Here is a 20,219-nt window from a genome sequence, read left to right as displayed (position 1 = left end):
TTAAGATAGAATTAGCTCATTCGCTTACGTTGGAATGTTTTTTGAAATACACACCTTGATTCCTACCAGATTGCCTCGCTAATTTGCTTCTATTTATTTCTTTTATTCAAGAGGTTGAAGCTCTGATGAAAACGAGACTATCAAAAGACTTTGGAAAAAAGGAGAAAAAATCCCTAAACAGAAAACTAAAGGTACTCAATAATGCCAGAAAAAATGTTACAGTATGTATCAACTCCACTTCTTCATTCTTTTTGAGGTCACCAGACCCTTAACCAACAAGATTCAAGCATGCATGCATTTTCTGAAGAATGATCTTACAGCCTTATAATAAAGTAGCCAATTGTAATCTCCAAAACAATTATTAGTGGGACTTTTACGTTTGTCCATAGTATTCATTCCCTTAATAAATCAAAACATCTTGATTAAGTTTCGAAAAGGCGAGATTTCAAATTTTGGCAGACAACCCGTGGAAATTTGCCGATTTTCTATAAATGTTTTTAAAATCTTTGATAATTTGGCCCAAGCTTAATGTACAAAATGCAAATATTTGGAGGTCTAGCTTTGACAAATAACAACCATGAATATATGAAAGGAAGTCTTAGAGGGTAACAAAACTTTTTTTAAAAAACATCGAAAAAGATTATCATTTCTTCAGATTTCAGAGATCACAGAGATCACAGTTAAGGCCATCTTTTTCCTGATTCTGTGACTAATCAAGGTTGATACGGGACTCCATAACTTCATTAGGTCCTTGCCATGCTTTAGTTAGCTGGAAATGAAATGATTTAAAGCCTTTTTTGCCATTGCTTGCTTTTCTTACACCGCCCCTCAAAAGACACAAAACGTTTTGCTTCACTTTTGCTTTTTGAACTTTGATGACTTCTCTTTTGATTAAATGTTGTAAAGAAATTATCAAATTCATTGATGCTCTAATTGTACCCTTAATTACCCTTTCTCTATGCGACTTTATGTCCGTACTTATATCCAATGTGAGTCGGCGAATCTGGCTAGCCCTTGAATGTACGGCAAGGTTGTTCAGGAATCAGGATGATAAGATTTATAGCCCCTATTATGATCCCGTGTTACGAAAATTATTCATCTACTCGAAATCATTCCCATGGTGGGTGACATCTTGACCACCTTCGCAAAAGTTCGATAATGGCCTTTAAGTAAAATTATTAAATTGCGTGACCCGCCTCAAAGATGAGACTTTCTAATAAAGAGTAAAACCTGAAGTACGAGTAGCTGCTCCTGCTCTCAGATGAATAACTTGATCGGCTTTTACCACCTGTCATAAAAAATCCAAGATTTGTCGTGTTTCCGTTTACAAACGGAATAACAAATGGGCAAGGAGCACTTCCCGTTTGGAGGCACATTCAGTGCGCATGTGTGATTGCATATTTATTTGAATTAAATGTCAGCGTGACACGAGGAATTCTAAACCACAGGTCCTTTGAATACAATAGTACGATGATTTTGATGTTGAATTGGCCGCCAATTACGAGTCATGGGCTGGCCATCAAAACCCTTGAGGGCTCGAAACGACGAAACCTGAAAGGTTTTAAGAAAAACTAAGCTTAGCTTTTCTTCCTTATTCTAGCCAAAATAGTACATTTATAAGAAGTAGCGGGTAAAAGTAAACCTTACTCATTAAATAAACGGGTTTCTTTGTTCTTTTTTAAGCGAAATTTTCCCATTAATAAATAAAAATTTCTTACACGGTTTCCTTGAACAGGTACCGATATTGGTCATAATAAAGGTTGGTTTAGCTTTTAGGAACCAAGAAGTGTTTTTCATTAATCAAACTTTAGGCATTCCTTTTCAAATGTTGGTTCCCCAGGACGTATTACAGTTAATAATTCGACTTCTGGCACAACAAAACAACGGAGTATGGATTTAACTTTAAAGGCAGAAAGAGGTAATTTGAGGCAATTAGTTTGCGGCATTTCGAAGTTTGAGATTATATGAATGTAAGAGAAAAAAGAATTGCATTGTTTTAAAAATAAAAGATCGTTTTCGTCCTTTATATTTACCAAGGAATGACTTTGGAATCAACCAACACAAGCAAACGGTACTTTTTGAAATTAACCTTCAGCTTAGAAATTGCAACAAAATCGAGGTCGGATACATTTTTCCCATACAAGGTGGTGCGATTGCATCATTTTTAGAGTAAAAAGCACGATGAAAATGTACTAGTGAAGACTACTCCCCCCCAAATATATGTTAAGGATATTATCAGTGACCCACAGAGTCTCACCTGAGATGGATGAATGTTGACTTTGTTTTTCAGGACGATCCATTGGACCGTGTTGAAACACGGTGGTCTCGTCAGGGATCCATGATAAGCAAAGTACTCGCCAAAATCAACCACATTCGTCAAATCGCGGAGTGAGGGCAAACCGGAAGCCTCGATTTGAATTCGATTTCCCGATTTTCGTAAGGACCGCAGCACTTTGTCGTACAATCGGAGCTTATCATTCTTCATGGAGTCGTCGATCTCGAATTGAATTGCTAATATGACAAGACCATCCTCAGATCGACCAGCTTCATCAAAGTCAGGGTATATGAGGTTCGTAAACACCAGTTGAAGTTCCATTGGGGCGCTAAAAGACCACGTTGTGTTGACACGTTCACTCGCCTTTAGAATCCTATTTTTCTGGTCATAACTGGTTATAATTTGGAAGGGTTCGTTGTAATGCTACAGACAAAAGGGGTGTCAAACCAAACCCCCTCTGAAAGAATCCTTTTGAGCTTTTACTTGGCTATGTTAGCGGCCTAAAAGGTAGCGCACACAGCAGAAAGCTCCCCTCCCCGTGAAGTGCCGTCGATTCAAACTGCAGTGGGGCTAATTATCCTTTCTAAGTGTATAATGGTGTTATGGAACCTTACTCTGGCCATTAGCAGCCAGCAGCCTAAAAGGTTCTCTCTGATATGAGAATTGTGGTTTCTATTTCAAGTATGCTAAAACTAGTTTAGTCCTAAGTATAGCATAGTTTATGTATTTGCATATTTTTATGCATATCTTGCTTTTAGGGATGGCTGACTTGGTAAACATAATTGAAGCTCGCAAATGATGATGCCATAGAACTTGGCTTTGCTAAAATGAATGAATTGTGCACTATTGTGTTTCCCTACCATCTTCTCACTCCCCGCGGTCATTATTTCGCATTGATTTTCCATTCCTTCCATTTTTCCATTCCAAAGCATATTATTGAATTTCTTTGCCTCAACTTTTTTGTTTAGAGCGTAGTTTACAGCATATTTTGACTTGTATGAAAGGAAACTCCCAGTTTAATTCATCGTCCCAACCTTACAAAGGGAAACTTTTTAAGGGGAGCCATCCCCAAAGAAAGGGCCAATCTGATGTGACACTGCACATCGGTTAAATTGGACGATGGGATAGCCAGCTTCACTGGACCTTACACTATATTATACTTCTTATTTAAAATTAAATATTTTACGAGACATTTTACATATATCTGATCCGTACGGCCAAGGCGAGTGTTCATTTAATGTCCCAAGTAAAAAATATGCTTTTCTTCTAATAAATACCATTTGTTGAACAATGGTCAGGAAGCATCTCGACCAAGATTGATGAGCTCCATTCGACTTAAAAGGATGATCCTCACTCAGGGAGTGCCTCTTCTACCTAAACGATGCTCTTTTTTAAAGACATTTTCTTCGAGGCCCTACATTGATAACGCACCAAGTATTGTAAAAGGATTTTTCGACACATTTGACTTTTTACTACATTTATATTTCTCCAATTTCAACGACGCGTTTCGTATAAAAAAACAAAAAAGGTCGCTTAATTAGAACTACCCTGTTTGTATGCTAAATGATTGTTGCCTAACATCCAAATCAATGCATTTGAAATTTGGACCCAAGGGTCAATCTCAGTTGTAGCCATGATCAAATACTTCTTGTGGATCATTATGAAGTCAAATATTGACTCTAGCATATCTTCCAAGTTTGAAATCCTTTTTAAAGTTGTCCTAACTGCGAATCTCAAAAGAGATTAAAGAACCATAATGCCACTTAAATCGTTGTGCACAGCCATTTTAAGGTAATCATTTTCTTTCAAAGGAGCACTGTTTCTGCAAGTACGAAATCGTCACCAAATGGCTTTCATACAAACAGAAAAGATGTCAAATAAATCCCAAAATTAGGCACTCAATTAGTCATTTTACCAAGAGAAAATGGCTTAGACCTTTGTCTTTGAAATCCGTACAGTAGGAGGGCAATGTGATCACGGATCTTTCAAGACGAACAGAGTTAATGCGATTATGCATTCATCAGGGGTTTCGTTGTACGATTGACTGGCATTGGAATATGAGTGATCACCACCGTTCAAAAAGGCGACAAGATCGAAGCTCCAACGTGGCATCTACAATGGCTTTTTTTGATTTCCTCAATTCAAATTTCTATCCTCAGTGTACATGCTCGTAGTATATTCTAGTCCTGCGGATGGATGTGCGTGCAAGTATAAGATTCGCCCGTCACGCGTTTCTGAATTCCCAACGATTTACGTCGATTACTATTTGGACTGGAAAATGCGTCAGAGATCATCGATTCATAAATAGATTCCCTTCTATTATCTCTAACCAAAGACCTCACTCCCGAAAATGATCATCGTTCATACTTAAAACCTAAACACGATTGTTGTTTACCACCCATGCAAAACCATGACTGTCTTCAATTGAATCTACACTTAAGAATCGGTAGCTGTTGCCGTAATCACGATCTAATCTTAACTAGCATCTTCTTAATAATACAATCTCACCTCACGCCGTCAATCACGTGTTCGCCTCCATTGGAGTCGTCCTCGCCCCAATGCCAAATCATATGGTCTAATTGATACTTTCGGAACGGAATCAGAGGGCCGCCCGTCAGAATGGGCCGTTTACCCTCGGGGTAATTGGGTCTCATGAGCAAAGTCGTCCCATCATTGAACAGTTCCAGACTCTTGGGTGGGGTTTGACCGTTGGAAAACTCGAGCTCCTCGTTCAGAAGAATGTCATATTGATTGAAAGTCGAGTTGAGTTCGATTGGACTTTGGAGAGGAAATAGAAGGTCATCGCATTGCTCTGGATGGAAGAACCACCACGTCGAAGGACCTGCCAATTAAGCACATGTTGTTGGCATGATATCGAGAACAAGACATGGAAAAGTAAAACATCATTTTGAGTCGTTATTGAATTTGCAACCACGCTCAATTCTTCAAGGTTAAACTAAGTGTTCTGGAATCTGTCCTACATTCATGCTTTCTTATCATTGAGTAGAAAAATAATGTCTTGAAATTCGGCATATCGGGTAATGAGAGGCAAATCCGCCTTGTTGGCCACGCCGTCAAGTGAACGAAATGAAACTCATCCGTGATCCTATCTCAACTTCTTGGCCATGAATGGAGACGTGGAAATTAGCGTAGCTTACCTCTGGCTTTGTAATCAAATTGGGCCACTTTGAAGCCTTGAGATGCCACAAACAACACACCAAAAACGAATGCAACAAGAACTTTATGGGTTGACGGCAATGGTGAAGTCATCATGAGGCGAACAGAGGACATCCTTCAGGTCCTTCAGAAGGAAAGTTTCCCAGGATAATGAACGTATGTCCAAACAAAGACAGGGAGGAAGAGGGTTGATCTCGCACTTCTCAGTAAAACATTTCTCGCTCTTATTGATCGACCTTCAATATCCCCTGGAGACAATTAGGGATCAAACAAGACCAAATTCCCACAAAAATAGCACTTTGAAGTGCTTGGGGTGTCAATTTAAAAACAAAAAAAATTAACGCTTCAAATTTACTTCGTTGTACGTATTTCATATGAAATATATATAGCTCAAGTTATGGCCTTCTAACTCAATGGAATTAAATCATAACATCTACGAGTGCATTGCCAACATAAGCAAGTTGAAGAACGTTAAACTTGATTTTCCAAAAATTGGTATCATTTACGCCAAATTGTTCCAGCCTATTGAGGTGGATGGATGTCAGTAACTAATCATGCCAAGACAGTGAATGGTACGAAACCATGACAGCCCACCAAGCCCACCATAAAGCATAATCATTCTCATTGTCCACCCATATCTCGGCCACATGACTTCCTCGTTAAATCGTCACGGAATTGATGGATGGATGATGGCTTGCTCTGGAAAAGATCAAAAGTCATTCCAAAGCCGGTCTCACGTTCACCTGTTTCTCCAATGAAAATAACCACACGGTAGGTCGTCCCGACCTGCTTGCTTTGTGACATGAACTGGAACCGATCACCTTCCCGATTGGTGGAAGAACTACTGTTTTCCTAACAGAATCATACGCACACTGTACTGCTTTGAATGTAACAGACAGGCCGGATCATCACCGTCATCATGAACCTCCCAGGGTTGCGACGAAATTCTGGCCAATCGTTCCGGATCAATCGCAAGATCATGAACATCAGGATGACTGGGCAATGAAGGGTTGATTCGTTTGATTTCCTGTTGGCGATTTCTATGCATGAAAATGAAGACTAGTGATTCGGTGGTCCTCTGTCGAGATAACTAAATAGACTAATCATTTGGTTTGACGTCAGCAATTCCACTGGGATTGGCGCTGGGCGAATATTTTAAAGGGTTCTTTGTCCACCATTGATGTTAGTCGATTTAGATTGTAGAAGCATGTGGAGAATGAATCTCGTGCAAACGCTATACGGAAGAAATTGCGAATGGCTAGTCATGATTCATGAAACTGTTTTTGATGGATATTTTTAGGTGTCTTTTTCTTTTTGAACATCACACTGTTTTGAGATAATCGGCAAATGAGAGCGTGCAAAGTGAATGAATGTGATGCACGAAATTCGCAAAGTCTCATGGCCGTATACAGAGCATTTCCAAGAGTCCATTTAGAGATGGTTATCCAGCAATAAACTTGCAATTCGTCTTCATTTTCGGCCATTATTTCTGACTGAGTTGGTAAGCTGACCAGAATTATGTCCGATCATGCCTTTCCTCGTCGAAAGGTTTTTTGCAACTCACAAAAGAAATTGAAATCGAAACTGAGGCACAAAAAAGCGACACGAGAGTGTGTGGTCATGGTATTGGTTTTCCCCCTCTTAATGGCAAGATAGGTAATTGAAAAGAAAGTTGAACTTGAACCAGATTCGTACAAGTGTCCCAGCTTTGATCCACGTCGGTATGTGTATTAGTGAATTAGATAACCGTCATTATGTCAATTCTCAGTAATCAAGACGATTTCGTATTTGTTCGTCACTTGCCACTCATCAAAACTGTAAGTGCCTATCAAGATATCTTATCATATATTACAAGGACAAGTAGGAGCATAAGCTTGGCCGAGATAGCAGATTCCTCTCACTTCCGTGGATCTCGTCAATATCTCAAGAAGTCGTGAGTTCACCATCATCAGATGTCCATTATCTAATTCCATTATTCAATCTTTTTTCTTCTTCTTCTCAACCCCTTTCGCTAGGCTAGTCCGGAAGCATGAAGGCCTTCACTTGTTTGATCGCCGTGGCCATTATGGCCTCTGGAGCCTGGGCTCAAAGTGAGGAGTGCCCCTTTGGACCCGGATCCTGCCCCGTGACTTTGGACAACGTGGTCGACGTCTTCTTTCACGACGTTGCTGACTACAACTCTTGCCAAAGGGAATGCAAGCTCATTGACGAATGCAATTTCTTCACCATGTTTGCCGTCGTTGGTGAACCCCTTAATCACCGGAAATGTTTCTTGTTCAAGTCGTGTGACACCCTGGAAAATTGCGACCACGATGGATGCATCACAGGTAACCATTTTGACGAGTAATAACGGGACCAAGGAAATTGGGGGAAAATTGCAGAAATTTCCGGCAGTTTAATCGTGCAGATCGAACAGTCAATTAAGTGTCAGCCCCATGTAACACCTAAGATATGATCTTAACGACTAATACCTACGTAGATCCATTTTAAGTTGAGACAATTCTTTTTTGACAAGTTGAGGTAGCAATAATTTAAGAGTTAGGTTTTTTGCATGCTTGAAATCATCAGAATTGCGATGGAGTATGTTTTCGGGTAAGAACATTTGAATATGCGTTTTTGAAGGCTCCATCTTTGGGCCGGCTCCGAGGATGCGACGATAAAACATAAAAGCTGTCTTGTTCGAATTGCGACCATGTTTATTATGCAACAGGATTAGGAATTTGTGAATTGCCTATTGGACATTGACCTTTGAATATTAGTATTTGAACAATTCAAACGTCTATTCGTTTTATCTCTTGAGCTCAAAAAGCCTTGCAAGTAGGAAGGACTAATCAGTTGTCAAATTGTGACACAATTTAAAATGGAAGGAAAAGGAACACATATAAGGGGAGATGGGACAATTTTTCATCTTGGAAGTATGTCGAGCAATGCCATGCCAACTGATGGCCGTACTTGGATTTAAGGGCTCCTGTCTGTCACCACGATGGCGAACGAGCCATTGAACAAGACCAGGAAATCCAACGTTGAACAAACGTATTGCACATGCACCCCCCCACAAATGCAAGACGCGCTGGTTGAGTTGATTCTTCATAAAGAAGACGAAACCGATTTCATTCAAAGCCTTCAGATCAAAATCTGTAATGTTATGGTAAACTGAAGGATGCAAAATTGCAAGAAACCCTGGGTGACATTGTCCAAATTTTTCCCACTCAGTGGGGATACAATTACTCGTAAAGACTTACCAAGAATCCTGAGATAGAGTCTCATTTCCAGGCCAATTTGAGCTCCAAGCTCATTCCTACATATCTACTAGGCCAACAAATATTCTCATTCTGCCTCAAGGTTGACTAATTGGTCTGTTCTCTGTTTTACGAGTGATGGTAAATTTGAAGGGTTGCCATTTTTTTCTCGTGATTAGCCTGAAAAGTACTAATTTATTAGCATGTAGAAAGGGTAAGTACTCGCTTTGGATATTGACCTTACATTTCATTAAATTGATAGTGGAAAACCCAACATTTTGAGACAAACATACTGGTATAATGATTTGCACAGTCACATGTTAAACCGCATGGCTAGCGTAGAATATCATCAAAACTGCAACTAGCCATTAATCTTTAAGTACCTGGTAGTTATTTTAAGGTCAGTCTTGGGTTGAGCAATGAGTTTTAATGAAATTACTTCGTTGGTCGATTCAATTGACCACAACAAGGATTCAGGTAAGGTTCCTGAGTGAGGCCTTATCATTAGTTGTTCACCTTAACAAACTTGGCTGTATATGGCGAAAATAAATTATTCCTCCTCAGAAAAGTGAACATTGTTCAGTAATTAGTTCTGCCTGCCACATTATCAAATAAAGACTCCGATAACTGATTTCTTGTTGGGGAGCTGATACAGCTATGAAGAGCATATTATTGCTTTTCAACTCTTTTGTCCCTGACTTCCTTGTGGTCTACCTTTCATAGCCAGTTAATTACTGTTTCTGTAGATTCGATCGCATGTAGTCAGGCTCGTTTAATAGGGCCATCAATTGATATATTTCCTAAAACCACATTCGAGAGGTTCCTTTCCAGATCATATCTTCCGGAATGAGGTTTGCTTACAAGCCCTTCCATTCTAATATCATTGTAAATTTGAAGCCCCCATTGTATTTCTTTATGGCATGCTTATCATCTTCCAGGTCCCCAAGATCCTCCTTTGGATGATTGTATTGGAGATAGCTACACTTGCGAAACTGAATTGGGCAACATCGTCGATGTCTACTATTTCGACGAGGCTGACGATTTCTCGTGCCGTCATCAATGTGAGCTCTTGGACGATTGTTGTTGGTTCACCCAGTTCTCGATCACGGATCACCCCTCGGTGAAGCACAAGTGCTTCCTTTTCCAGAACTGCGAATACCACGAGCCTTGCATTGATTGCGAGACTGAAAAGGTGTGCGATGCTTAATCCTAAAGATCGCTTAATTAACATCAGCAAAAAGAAACTCCTTGTATGATAAACTAGTAATGAAAATGGCTTCCTCAATTGTTAAGTAAAACATGATTCCGAAATCTCGTGGCTTTATTGGATAAGTGTTACTTGCTTGTTGATCTGAACATGTTAGAAATTGAGATCCACGTTGTTGGAAATTATTCATACTTGCACGTTGATTTCATGACGTCTTTTCCTGTTGTTGCTTTTTGCATCGATCAATTGATATCTGGCGAACCTTTTTGAATACCGGATTATGTTTGATTTTTTTTAATATTGACAAATTCAATGTGTTTGAAGAGATGTTCTTCAGATATTTTAAATATCTGGAAAAAAAAATCTAAAAATTGGACCTCACCGTTGTTTTATAAAAACTTTCATTTTGTACTTTCAATCCTTAATGTAAAATACAGCGTTACCTCGACGTACGAGTACTAAGATCAATTTTAGCCGAAAGTGAATGAGTTCACGTTGTATATGCTACTATATCTGAGTTGACCACAGTGAGTTCAGTCATCAAAAATTGCTAATCTCGGCGTCCACATAATTCTGACGCCCTTGCCTTAGCTTCATTCACTGATGTTGATCATGCTTATTCATTGGAACTGTTTAATTGTATGCACCAGGGATAAACCAGGAAACATTGTGGATTTGGCCAATGTCGTCCAAATCTATTGAATTCCTCAGTGACTAAATGACAAATTGAGTTGAAAGAACGAATCCTATTTTTCAGACCAGGATTAGGAAAAGAGCTTTTCTGACAAGGGTTTCTTGCGGATAATTTTGAATGGTTTAATCAGTCCAATGCTCCATTAGATCGACTGCAATCACTGTTGCTCATCAAGTTAAGCAACAATGTTCGTATTGGTGTACTTTGATACCTTCTTTTGATTTCATTCCGTCTATGGGTAATAATTCCGGTATATATTATATTCGACTTTGAATGGCCGTTAGAGACGCCCATTTCAAACCCAAATAGATCCTTTCTTGTCGTGCCAAAATGACTTGTTATCATGGTTTGTTTAGGCGGTAAGCCTGACCTTATGTTCACATAGACAAAGGTTGGATATTTGCTGAATTCGAGAGAGGCCACCATGAACAATTTACCACTTCCATTAACCCATGAAAAGAATATTGCGGCCCCATTCTTTCGTTGTGGGGTGACTGAACGTGAACATAAATCAGGATATGTTTAAAGTTCATCAGATGAAATAAGAGGACTTTCTACCTATGCACGAGGCCTCGATTTCCAGGTACTCCTTGTTCACATAAATGCGTTTCAGATCAAGTTCGTTATAAGTAAGCCATTGCTTTCTGAATGCAAATGCTATGACATGAAATAGTTATTCCTTCATGGCATTGACGGATCAGTCAGGCTCTCAACTTACATCACTCAAGCATATTTTTGAGACGGAGCGAATTTCAGAATCATTTGCCATTCTATAATGGACATCACCGATCGCTCCATCTTCCAAATGATGAATAAGGCCTAGCCAACTCACCCAGAATCTCCAAGTAATTAGTGGCCATTCAACACTGAACGGAATTTTGTTGTTGTTCTTGCTGTTTTGGCAAATCTGTTGAAAACAGTTTGAATGCTCTGTATCGACCTAAGATTACCCGGGATGAACTCAGTGTGAGGCCTTATGAGTAAGACGGGTTTTAATCTCTTCTTCTTGAGCTTGAGCACAGCCCTACCCCGGATCCAGTAATTACGGCTAATTTGACACTCACACACAAGGAAGCGATTACTCGGCTTTGATGCCCGGCCCAGATAGCAATTCCCCCTCCTACACATCTTGCCAAAGAAGCGGATTGGCATTTCTGAGAGGTGTGAAGAAATCCATCATAAACAATGAGGAGGCAACGGTATTGGCATCTACGTACGTATCTACCACGGCTAGGATGAAAGTACACCAAGGCGTCATCTGCTTGTTGTTCCAGGATCCAACTAATGCAAAAGCCGATCGAGACTCAATTGGTTGGTAGTACATTTCCATGTTTTGTTTCGTTCGATCGATTTTGAAAGTCCGATTTATAAGGTCTGTTTCCTTAACATGGCAGCGATTTGTCCACTTTTCGAGGTTGAATTTGATTCGTCACGTTCCTACTGTACTCAATCTATCATCACCAAAATGTGAAGTAGCCGTCCTTGCATACCACTTTATTTGTGGAGATGCAAATATGCCGTAATGAGGTGGTTTTATCCACCTATCATGAACAGCGTTTGTTGTATTCAAATGTTAATTAGGAACACACATTCAACTAGATTTGAAGATACTCGTATCAAGCAGGGGCTTTGGGTAGTTCTTTTGATCGAGGAATGGCATCAAAATTGGCACTATATTCTCTACGACAGACAATTAGACAAGGTGCCACCGACGCCAAGACAGGGAGGAATACCGTCATGCGATCTAAAATCTCATAAAAGCTCGTTGTTGGGAAGTTTTGGCACTTTGAGCGTTGATAGGGCTATTTGGTGCTGAGCTCAATTGAATCATTTTTGATGACAGGAAGGAAACTCCTCTTTTGAGATTCGTGATCTTTGCGCACTACTTCAAAGGTGCGTCTGTAGTTTATCGTACGAGTACGTGGACGTGAACCGAACGTGCGGTGGATTGCGGATCCTATTCAGACACCCTCAGCAGATTAACTGTTTTCCTGGCAGCTCAGCTCGAGCCGTGAATGAAGATTAGAGCCCGCAAACTTAGCTGGTGACAAATATAAATTCTACAATTTGCTATTCAGTACTCCTGAATGGTATTGAACTCATTGCAAGATTGAGAGCAAAAGGAAAGAAGACGGTTTTATTTTCTTTTTGACCGAAAATGCCCGGCTCTAAGGTTGATCATGATTGCCAGGACATGCGAATTCAAATGAACTAGGTTCAATTGGCAGATCCCTGCGAACCCGTCGTTAATGCCTGAGGAAGAACTGGATTGACAGGGCTATATCCAAATCTTGACACCCAAGCAGTCAGTCATCACATCATGATTGCGGGTCGAACCAGGGCGTGAATCATGGACCGCAAGATCCCCTTTTCCACTAACGAATCAAGAATAGCCAAATCAACGGGAATGATACCTGACTTTGGGCTCCCCCCTTTTTCCATATGGGATGTTAAGACATTTTCCGCCCATTAAGATCATGAAAATGCATCTCCGCCTGACTCAAAAGGGTCTTAAACAAAGCGGAAGTGCCTTTGATAGCATTACACGTGCGAATATAGGACTCTTCATGCCACACGATCCAGTCCATATTCTCCTCTTGGGGTCGGTACAAGGATTTTTCGTCATAAATTGAAAACCAGCCAAAGGTACAACATCACGATCTCTCTGGCAGTTTGTTTTATGTATGTACAGTACGTATATGGTACGATAGGACAACTATGGTTGAAGGGTGACGATGAGTAAATCTGACATGCCTTTGAAGTGCTTTCAAGAGACAATTATCAACTCAGAGGAGTCATTTACCAAGAATAACTGAAATTGTAACCAATGCAATGGATCAACAAAGCTCACTTCCCCGACATGATATTGTGTTATTGTGGATGGTGCTTGATTGAAGTGGCGGAAACCATTGGTACAGCACAGGATATGCCATAATTGCCGACCCACTTGGCTTCATCATTAGTCCTGAAAGCCATCAATTGATTGAATCCTATTGTCAGTGACATTCTATTCCATACAGATTGCTCTCCTTAGGAATCTCAGGATCGAGAACAAATCATGCTTAGGGAGGAAGTCTCCAAGAGCGGGCTGCAATCATCTCGTGCAAATTCTAGTACATAGACCACCTTCAATTGAATCGACTGGGCTCATTGTTATCGCTATACAAATGTGAGATACTATAATAGTGTGTGTGTTTGTGTGTGTGTGTGTGTCTTTTTTTTTCTTTTTCGACCTGGCCCAAATGACACCATCACGTTTAGGGAACATTTAATCAATGGCACATGGGGAAGGATTGGAGATCGTGGAATGGGGTTCCTGGTGAAGATTTATTTGCTTGTCTTGAAGTTCCCTGTGGCCTCTGAACTTGGCAGCTGACACGCATTACTTTAGATGCCCCCTTACGAATTGTGTATATTTGGGTTAATTGGTTGCCAAAACTCAAATGAAGAATATCGTGGCGAACGAAATTGCGAACTTTGTCAAAGATGTATTGCAGGCAAAGCCACACAATATTTATGCCATGTCCAAAAAAAAAAACAATGTGGCTTACAGTATTCATTAGAGCCGTACTTGAGTTATCTTTGTATTTTTTTAAATCTTCAACTAGGGTACGTGAATTCCTCATGAGATCAACTCCTATGGCAATTCAGGTCTTTTTCGCGTAAAATCAGACTACTTGTGAGAGGTTTGAATGCCTTCAAATTATTCCGAGAAAAGGTCATAGGAATCCCCGTCGTCTTCGGTAAGCTTTGAGGAATGTGAGATGATAATGATGAGGATGAAGAGGACGACGAGGGCGAGGAAGACGACGACGACGACGACGACGACGAAAGCACAGAAGAGTATATCATAAAATCAAAAATTGCCCTTCCGGGATCGTTAAGAAGAAATGGAATATCTGGATCAAAGAGCAAGTAAATGTCATGATGAAAAGCAATTTATGAGTGTGATCTTGTTGAGTTTGACAAAGGTCCGGATTCCAAAATGGGCTGGGCGCTAATTATGCATGAATCGAACAACAGGCATTTATTCCCGTTGTTTTCGGCCCTTTCCAAGATGAAGTCGCCAATGTAGATTCTTTGCCCGGACTCTCAACAATGATGCTGACTGTTTTGCTTTCACTATTGAGACTTCATGATGATTGAATCAAAGATAGGCTTTTGAGCAAATGCTCGTTCTCTTGTATCACGATTCTTTTTTTTGTTTCAGTGCTATTCCTTTGCAATTTGCGCTTAATTTTAGGCAAATTACGTATAGAGAGACCTTTAATTATGTCGTCCTGATTTTGTCATGAAGTTAATTCTCAACTACTCGCTAGGTATCAGAGAACAATGGAAAATATCAACGAAGGATTTTGGATCGCTTATTCAGGGATTCAGCATTAATCTCGATTTCAAGGCTCTAGTGTTTGTACTGGATATCACACCGAAACTTCCTTGGCCTTACTCATCCCAAATAATGAAGCCAAGAGAGTATGAAGAGTGTTAATTTTGGTTGACCCTTATAACCTTGAAGTGTTAAAATACAATTTGATACTGTATTCCCTCAGTTATATCCTTTTCAAATTCCAATCATAACCGAATTTAGATTGCGTTAACTGTACGTGAACGATAGCTAAATTAAGCACCATGTCTTGATACCTCTTTGGATATTCTTGAAGCCAATTAATCAATATCCTCTCGATAACAACAGCTGGTTCGAATTATTTGATTGCGTAAAACATGCAATTTCGACAATTCTACAGAGTTTGCCGGTGGGAAGTGTTTCAAATCAAGAGCTCAATATTGTCAAATGATTCCAATATCGTTCGTGGTCTCAATGACAATTCTTTATTTTTAATGAGTCTGATTTGTGTCATTTTTCCTGATGAGACCCACTTCTCGCTTCGAGTCATGCTCACGATTTCGCTTAAATTGAGTTCCGGGGATTAACACCCTCTTCACATGCGAGCTAAACCCGAAAAAAAGTCTCTTTTTGAGACTCAGACCACGTGCATTTCTTGTATGAAGTACTTGTTGGAGGACGTCCTTGCTTGGCTATAATTGGTCTCATCCTCAAATCTCAGGCCAAAATAAAGATTTAATCTTGGGAGGTCCTACGAGCTGCAATTCCGATTAGGCTCTCGACTTATTTTACTTTTATTATTTGAAATAATTATTTGATTTCTAGTGCTAGCCATTAGTCATGTTTCTTGTTGAGTTCAAAAATGCACTCCCTGCATATGAATAACTGTGTGACCAAGAAACCATCTGTTCTTCAGGGTATACAGCTTTTTTTCAGGGTTCTCAAGTACCGTCGGACGCATTGAAATGAAGTTCACTAATATGATTCGGTTTCGCCTTCAAGACTAGCACAGATCGATGGAAAACTAAACTAGTAAAAAAGAAAATTCAAACCAATGACTGGTAGATCTTAGATATCGTTATTCTTATATTGATTTGATTGTGAATAATGTAGAAACAACAGCGCTGATGCGTAAAATAATTGAAAAGTATGAGCAAGAAACTCACTAATGTGAATGATACCGAAAATTTACAAAATAAAAATATACAGCGAATGATACAATATACTAAAGCAGTACTTTTTCAATTTTTCAAATTAAAAAAGTGCCTACCATGACCATATCAGATGTCGCAAAAATCTATTCAAGGGTTACCAAAGGGAGTCCAACTTCAGCTTAAATGTACTCTTGGATTGAAACTGGATATCACAAAGATTAGTCTTTCACCGTCTTACAAGTTGATGGTTCGACATGAAGCCGACAAAAAAGCCAACGCACACATGGAAATGTTTTTAAGGATTCAATCACTCGTTCAGCCGCAAGAGTTCCTTGACAAATGAGAATAGAAACCGCACAAAGGTTAACTCCAGCTTTTGGGGAGGTTTGGAGACCCGAATCCAACGTCAAAATTTGGCCACCCTAGATTAAACATGTGAGAGCCCACTTCCGAATGATTGACGCTGAACTCTGTCATTAAGGATAGTATTCAATTATCCATTGTTACAAATCAGATCAGGCGGACGGTCGACAGTCAATGAATCTCATCCACAGAGGAGACACAATTCCGTTGATCCAGTTTCCCACGTGGTACCACTGTACCATGTCCCGTTATTTATGTAGGCAGCAAACGACAAATTATCTGGCCTGTCCACTGTCCCAGACTGTCGAAATATGCACAATATTCCCATGCTTTATTATCCAGCATTAAATCGGACTAACCTCAGATTCAAGTACACAATCCCCACCAAATTAGTGCAATCAACGGAGTAGTTTCGTCTCCACCGATTCGCGGAAAGAAATAGGATCGGTGCACGTTGCAATTGTCAGCTTGAGACAATGCTGCTCATGATAGGATGCATTTTGGATGAACCAGGAACTAACGAGCAATCAAGCTCTAATACGCACACGTCGATATGAAAACCAAAGATTACTCTGGTATGTGATTAACATTTGCCTCCACCCTCTTTGCGCAACCGCTTTTGCTCGGAATTGTTTTTCTTTCGCCCACTCAAATCAAACTATCTGCTACTACCATTGTGTTGTCCTACATGTACACTTATCCTCTAAAGGCTCTAAACATTGGACAGAATCGTGCTTAATTTCGATTTTCCTTCTCGAATTCGCATTTGTCTTGGAATTGATGATAATCGTACCACTTCGATGCTGTTCCAGAGGCTTAATAATGTTGGCCTTTGCGAGGTTCCGGAACCATTTTGTTGGGCTCAATTGGAGGGCAATAAATTCAGATGAACAACCAACACTCACTTGCACATCGTCAAGGAAGAAGAAAGAGTTGGTCGGAACTGGAATAAGTTTTGACAGTGGTTTGTTGACACATTATCTGTCTCAGGAAAAAGCCCAGGGGTGGTCCTTTTGAACCGAAGAACGTTGGTTGTTTTTCTGGTTGTGGTTGAACTCTGCCATTTGCGTGCCTCGTCGGGCCTCTGACATTTGTTTAAATAAGTCTCATCAAAAATCTACTCCTGGTTGAACACACAGGAAATGTCCATGCATAACAATTGAATCAAATACGGATTGAACGAAACAAAAGATGGTCGAAGGCCTGTGGGGAATGCAATCGACCGATGGTTTTTGCCAACTGTTTGGTATCGGACCATGGCATCGTGTCGCTAAATACGTCTTTTTCCGTCGGATGCAGATCGCCGACATTTGGTAGAGAGGATTATCTGAATTTAGTGAGGCTAGTTGGTCTGCGCCCCATTTCAAAGGGCCTCTTTATGATGTTTAAAGACAGATTGAGAGGGGCCTTCATGGATCCATTGTAAGTGAAGTTAAGACGAAAAGAAAAGTTATAATTAAGACCGAAAAAAAAATCACTTCCGTTCCTTTTCCCAAAACGTGGTTGATACAAATAATCGATCAGCCTTAAATCCCGTTAAGACTAGCTCTTCCCTGAAATGATAATATCACACTTCAAGAGAGTTCATTCATTTTCAAATTAAGCCAGTCTTGATCCTTTTCGATACAGATACATAGAGGTGTGCCATTAGCATTCTAACAAAGACAAATCATGAGATGTGATACGATAACGACGACAGCGTCGACGACTAGGTTGTTAATTTGCCAAGCAAACGGATGATGATCATCCACACTTGGATGATTTTTTGGTTGCAATCATTAGTCGGTTGAGGAATGTATAACTGGATCTGAGATGCTTACTATTTGGTGGAGAATGTACATAGTATATAAATTCAAAAGCCAATCTTTACGGTAGGTGGTGATGGTTGTGGCCAATAATGATGGTAATGGATGCAGGGGGGTAAGATAAGTGAACACTGTGGCGTAAATAAACAAGCATCCTTAAAGCAAATAACGACAGAAAAGGGAATTGATCTCAATTTAAGAGTCGATGGATGTCAAGACGTGATGACTTCCTTGTTTTTAGGATTTGCTTCGTCATTTTTCTCTTTGGTCTTTTGGTTGTTGTTGCTATTGGAGTAGTTGAACTATCATCAACAGCAGACTGCTTGAGAAAATGGCCTCAACAATTTCTTTTGGACTTATCTGGAAATGAGAGGCTGTTAAAGCGCTTCAATGTCAGACGCATGTGTTGCGTGCGACGCTTATTACTACACATGGCGTACAGGGCTGACGCTAAAGTTAGGTGCATTTCTATGGCTTGCCTGTCAATTGCAGTCTACGATCGAATCCTCGTCTATCAAATCATATTGATAATCATAGGAAAATATATTGTAAACAAATCTTATGTTACTTAAGTTTGTTGTCTGGAGTTTTGACGAAACGGTTTGGTATAAAAATGACTTTCATTGGATAGAGGCAAACTCTAATATTTCCTTTCGAAATCTTCATCTCAAAAAGGTATACCAGATCGAGATTGATTCCCAGAGATGATTTATCCTTAACTCCAAAACTGCAACATGTTCAGAAGACCTTTTGACTGATTATCTTGTAAACAGATTGCTGGGATATAGCCTTTGTCAACCGTGTAAGACGCAAACCAAGTCAGGAGGAGTTCAAAGAGTGCTGAAGGTGAAATCTAATCACCGACACTCCTCATTTTCATCTATCCCTCCCTCCCTTCTTGTTCGCCCGTCTCGTTTCTTGAGGGTCGAAGTTTCGCGGAGCAACAGCCGTTCTTGCTCCCTTCGTCCGTTCGTTCGGACTCTCGTTCTTTCGGGAAAATGATTTCACCTCGAGGGCTCAGACTTGAAATTACCAACAAGTTCTTGGTCAGCTTGAGCATCAGGTGGGAATCAACATTCGGCACCAAAAGGCCATTCGTTGGTGACACGACTGGCAAAAAGTGACTGATGAATGACGCTTTTTCTTGAATAATGTTATTGGTGTATGGACTGCTATAGAATTAGGTCGTGTATGTGGAGCAAAGTGTCAACACGAGGACCGATTGCAAATATTGAAATGCAAAATCGCTGGCAATGCTGACATTTATCTTCGAAATTGACCACAATCACCTTGAGACATGAGATCAAGACGCATCAGTTGTTATATTACTCAAGGGATGTTGTCTACTATTTAGATAAATGTCCTTAAGATTTGTCCAAGGCTTTGCAAATATCTTTCGATAAGACTGAGTGAGATCACGATTCTCAGAGTTTACCAATGAAAGCCGTTACCCGAGACAATTTGGGCGGATCAAATGTCAACTGGGTTTAAGGTCACCATTTCTAATGAAATGGTCTGGCATGAACTCAATGTGATCCTCGAACACCTGGAGAGGAAGTATTTATCCACACTTAATGATGATGGCAACCTGTTCAATGGTTTTTATGTGGATAAAGTCTCTCCTTCACATTGAATTCCTCAGCATTAGTGTATTTAATTTTGCTCTGGATTCGAGATGACACACTTTAGTAATGATCGTTTTCGGCAATCGTATTGTTCGAGAGGCGGTAATCCGGATCATTGCTAGATTCCATGGATTGGTTTGGAAACCACAACACAATCAAGTCCGAATGTAGTGTATCTCCGAGGAGTGCATGGCACCATCATCAACATGTCCCAACAACGCATGTTGTGCGCGTCTGAACTTGGAAGTTGTTGTACCAGTGCGAGTGGAAGTAGTAGTCCATGCACAATAGTAGGCCGAGGCCGGGGGTTCTTGGCACCTTTTTGGAATGGAAAA

The 20,219-nt window shown here is 40.1% G+C and overlaps 2 protein-coding genes across 3 annotated transcripts; one reads left to right on the top strand and one right to left on the bottom strand.

The window, feature by feature from the left end:
• Positions 1–1,354: 1,354 nt before the first annotated feature.
• Positions 1,355–6,156, bottom strand: LOC131884550 (carbonic anhydrase 1-like). The gene is made up of 4 exons (XM_059232372.1): positions 5,434–6,156; positions 4,784–5,117; positions 2,258–2,603; positions 1,355–1,551 (listed from the first exon to the last, which is right to left on the bottom strand). The coding sequence occupies exons 1-4, from the start codon at positions 5,564–5,566 to the stop codon at positions 1,438–1,440; spliced, it is 927 nt and encodes a 308-aa protein (XP_059088355.1). The 5' UTR covers positions 5,567–6,156; the 3' UTR covers positions 1,355–1,437.
• Positions 6,157–7,228: 1,072 nt separating this feature from the next.
• LOC131884553 (uncharacterized) lies at positions 7,229–10,366 on the top strand. 2 transcript variants are annotated; one of them, XM_059232375.1, is made up of 3 exons: positions 7,229–7,385; positions 7,468–7,779; positions 9,630–10,366. In XM_059232375.1, the coding sequence occupies exons 2-3, from the start codon at positions 7,482–7,484 to the stop codon at positions 9,896–9,898; spliced, it is 567 nt and encodes a 188-aa protein (XP_059088358.1). In that variant the 5' UTR covers positions 7,229–7,385; positions 7,468–7,481; the 3' UTR covers positions 9,899–10,366. The 2 variants fall into 2 exon arrangements, with proteins under 2 accessions (XP_059088358.1, XP_059088359.1); XM_059232376.1 differs by having other exon boundaries at positions 7,285–7,385; positions 7,473–7,779.
• The last annotated feature ends 9,853 nt before the right edge of the window (positions 10,367–20,219 follow it).

Source organism: Tigriopus californicus, chromosome 8 (assembly GCF_007210705.1).
Source record: "Tigriopus californicus strain San Diego chromosome 8, Tcal_SD_v2.1, whole genome shotgun sequence".
Taxonomy (NCBI): Eukaryota; Metazoa; Arthropoda; class Copepoda; order Harpacticoida; family Harpacticidae; genus Tigriopus; species Tigriopus californicus.
This window is presented reverse-complemented; position numbering and strand designations above follow the sequence as displayed.

Excerpts from the sequence above, each read along its gene's own strand:
- LOC131884550 (XM_059232372.1), bottom strand. The coding sequence starts at position 5,566 with ATGTCCTCTGTTCGCCTCATGATGACTTCACCATTGCCGTCAACCCAT. Across the intron at positions 2,604-4,783 it reads CACGTGATTGACGGCGTGAG|CGCCCCAATGGAACTTCAAC; the intron begins GTGAGATTGTAT and ends GTGGTCTTTTAG. Across the intron at positions 1,552-2,257 it reads TCAACATTCATCCATCTCAG|GTTTCGTCGTTTCGAGCCCT; the intron begins GTGAGACTCTGT and ends AAAACCTTTCAG.
- LOC131884553 (XM_059232375.1), top strand. The coding sequence starts at position 7,482 with ATGAAGGCCTTCACTTGTTTGATCGCCGTGGCCATTATGGCCTCTGGA. Across the intron at positions 7,780-9,629 it reads CCACGATGGATGCATCACAG|GTCCCCAAGATCCTCCTTTG; the intron begins GTAACCATTTTG and ends ATCATCTTCCAG.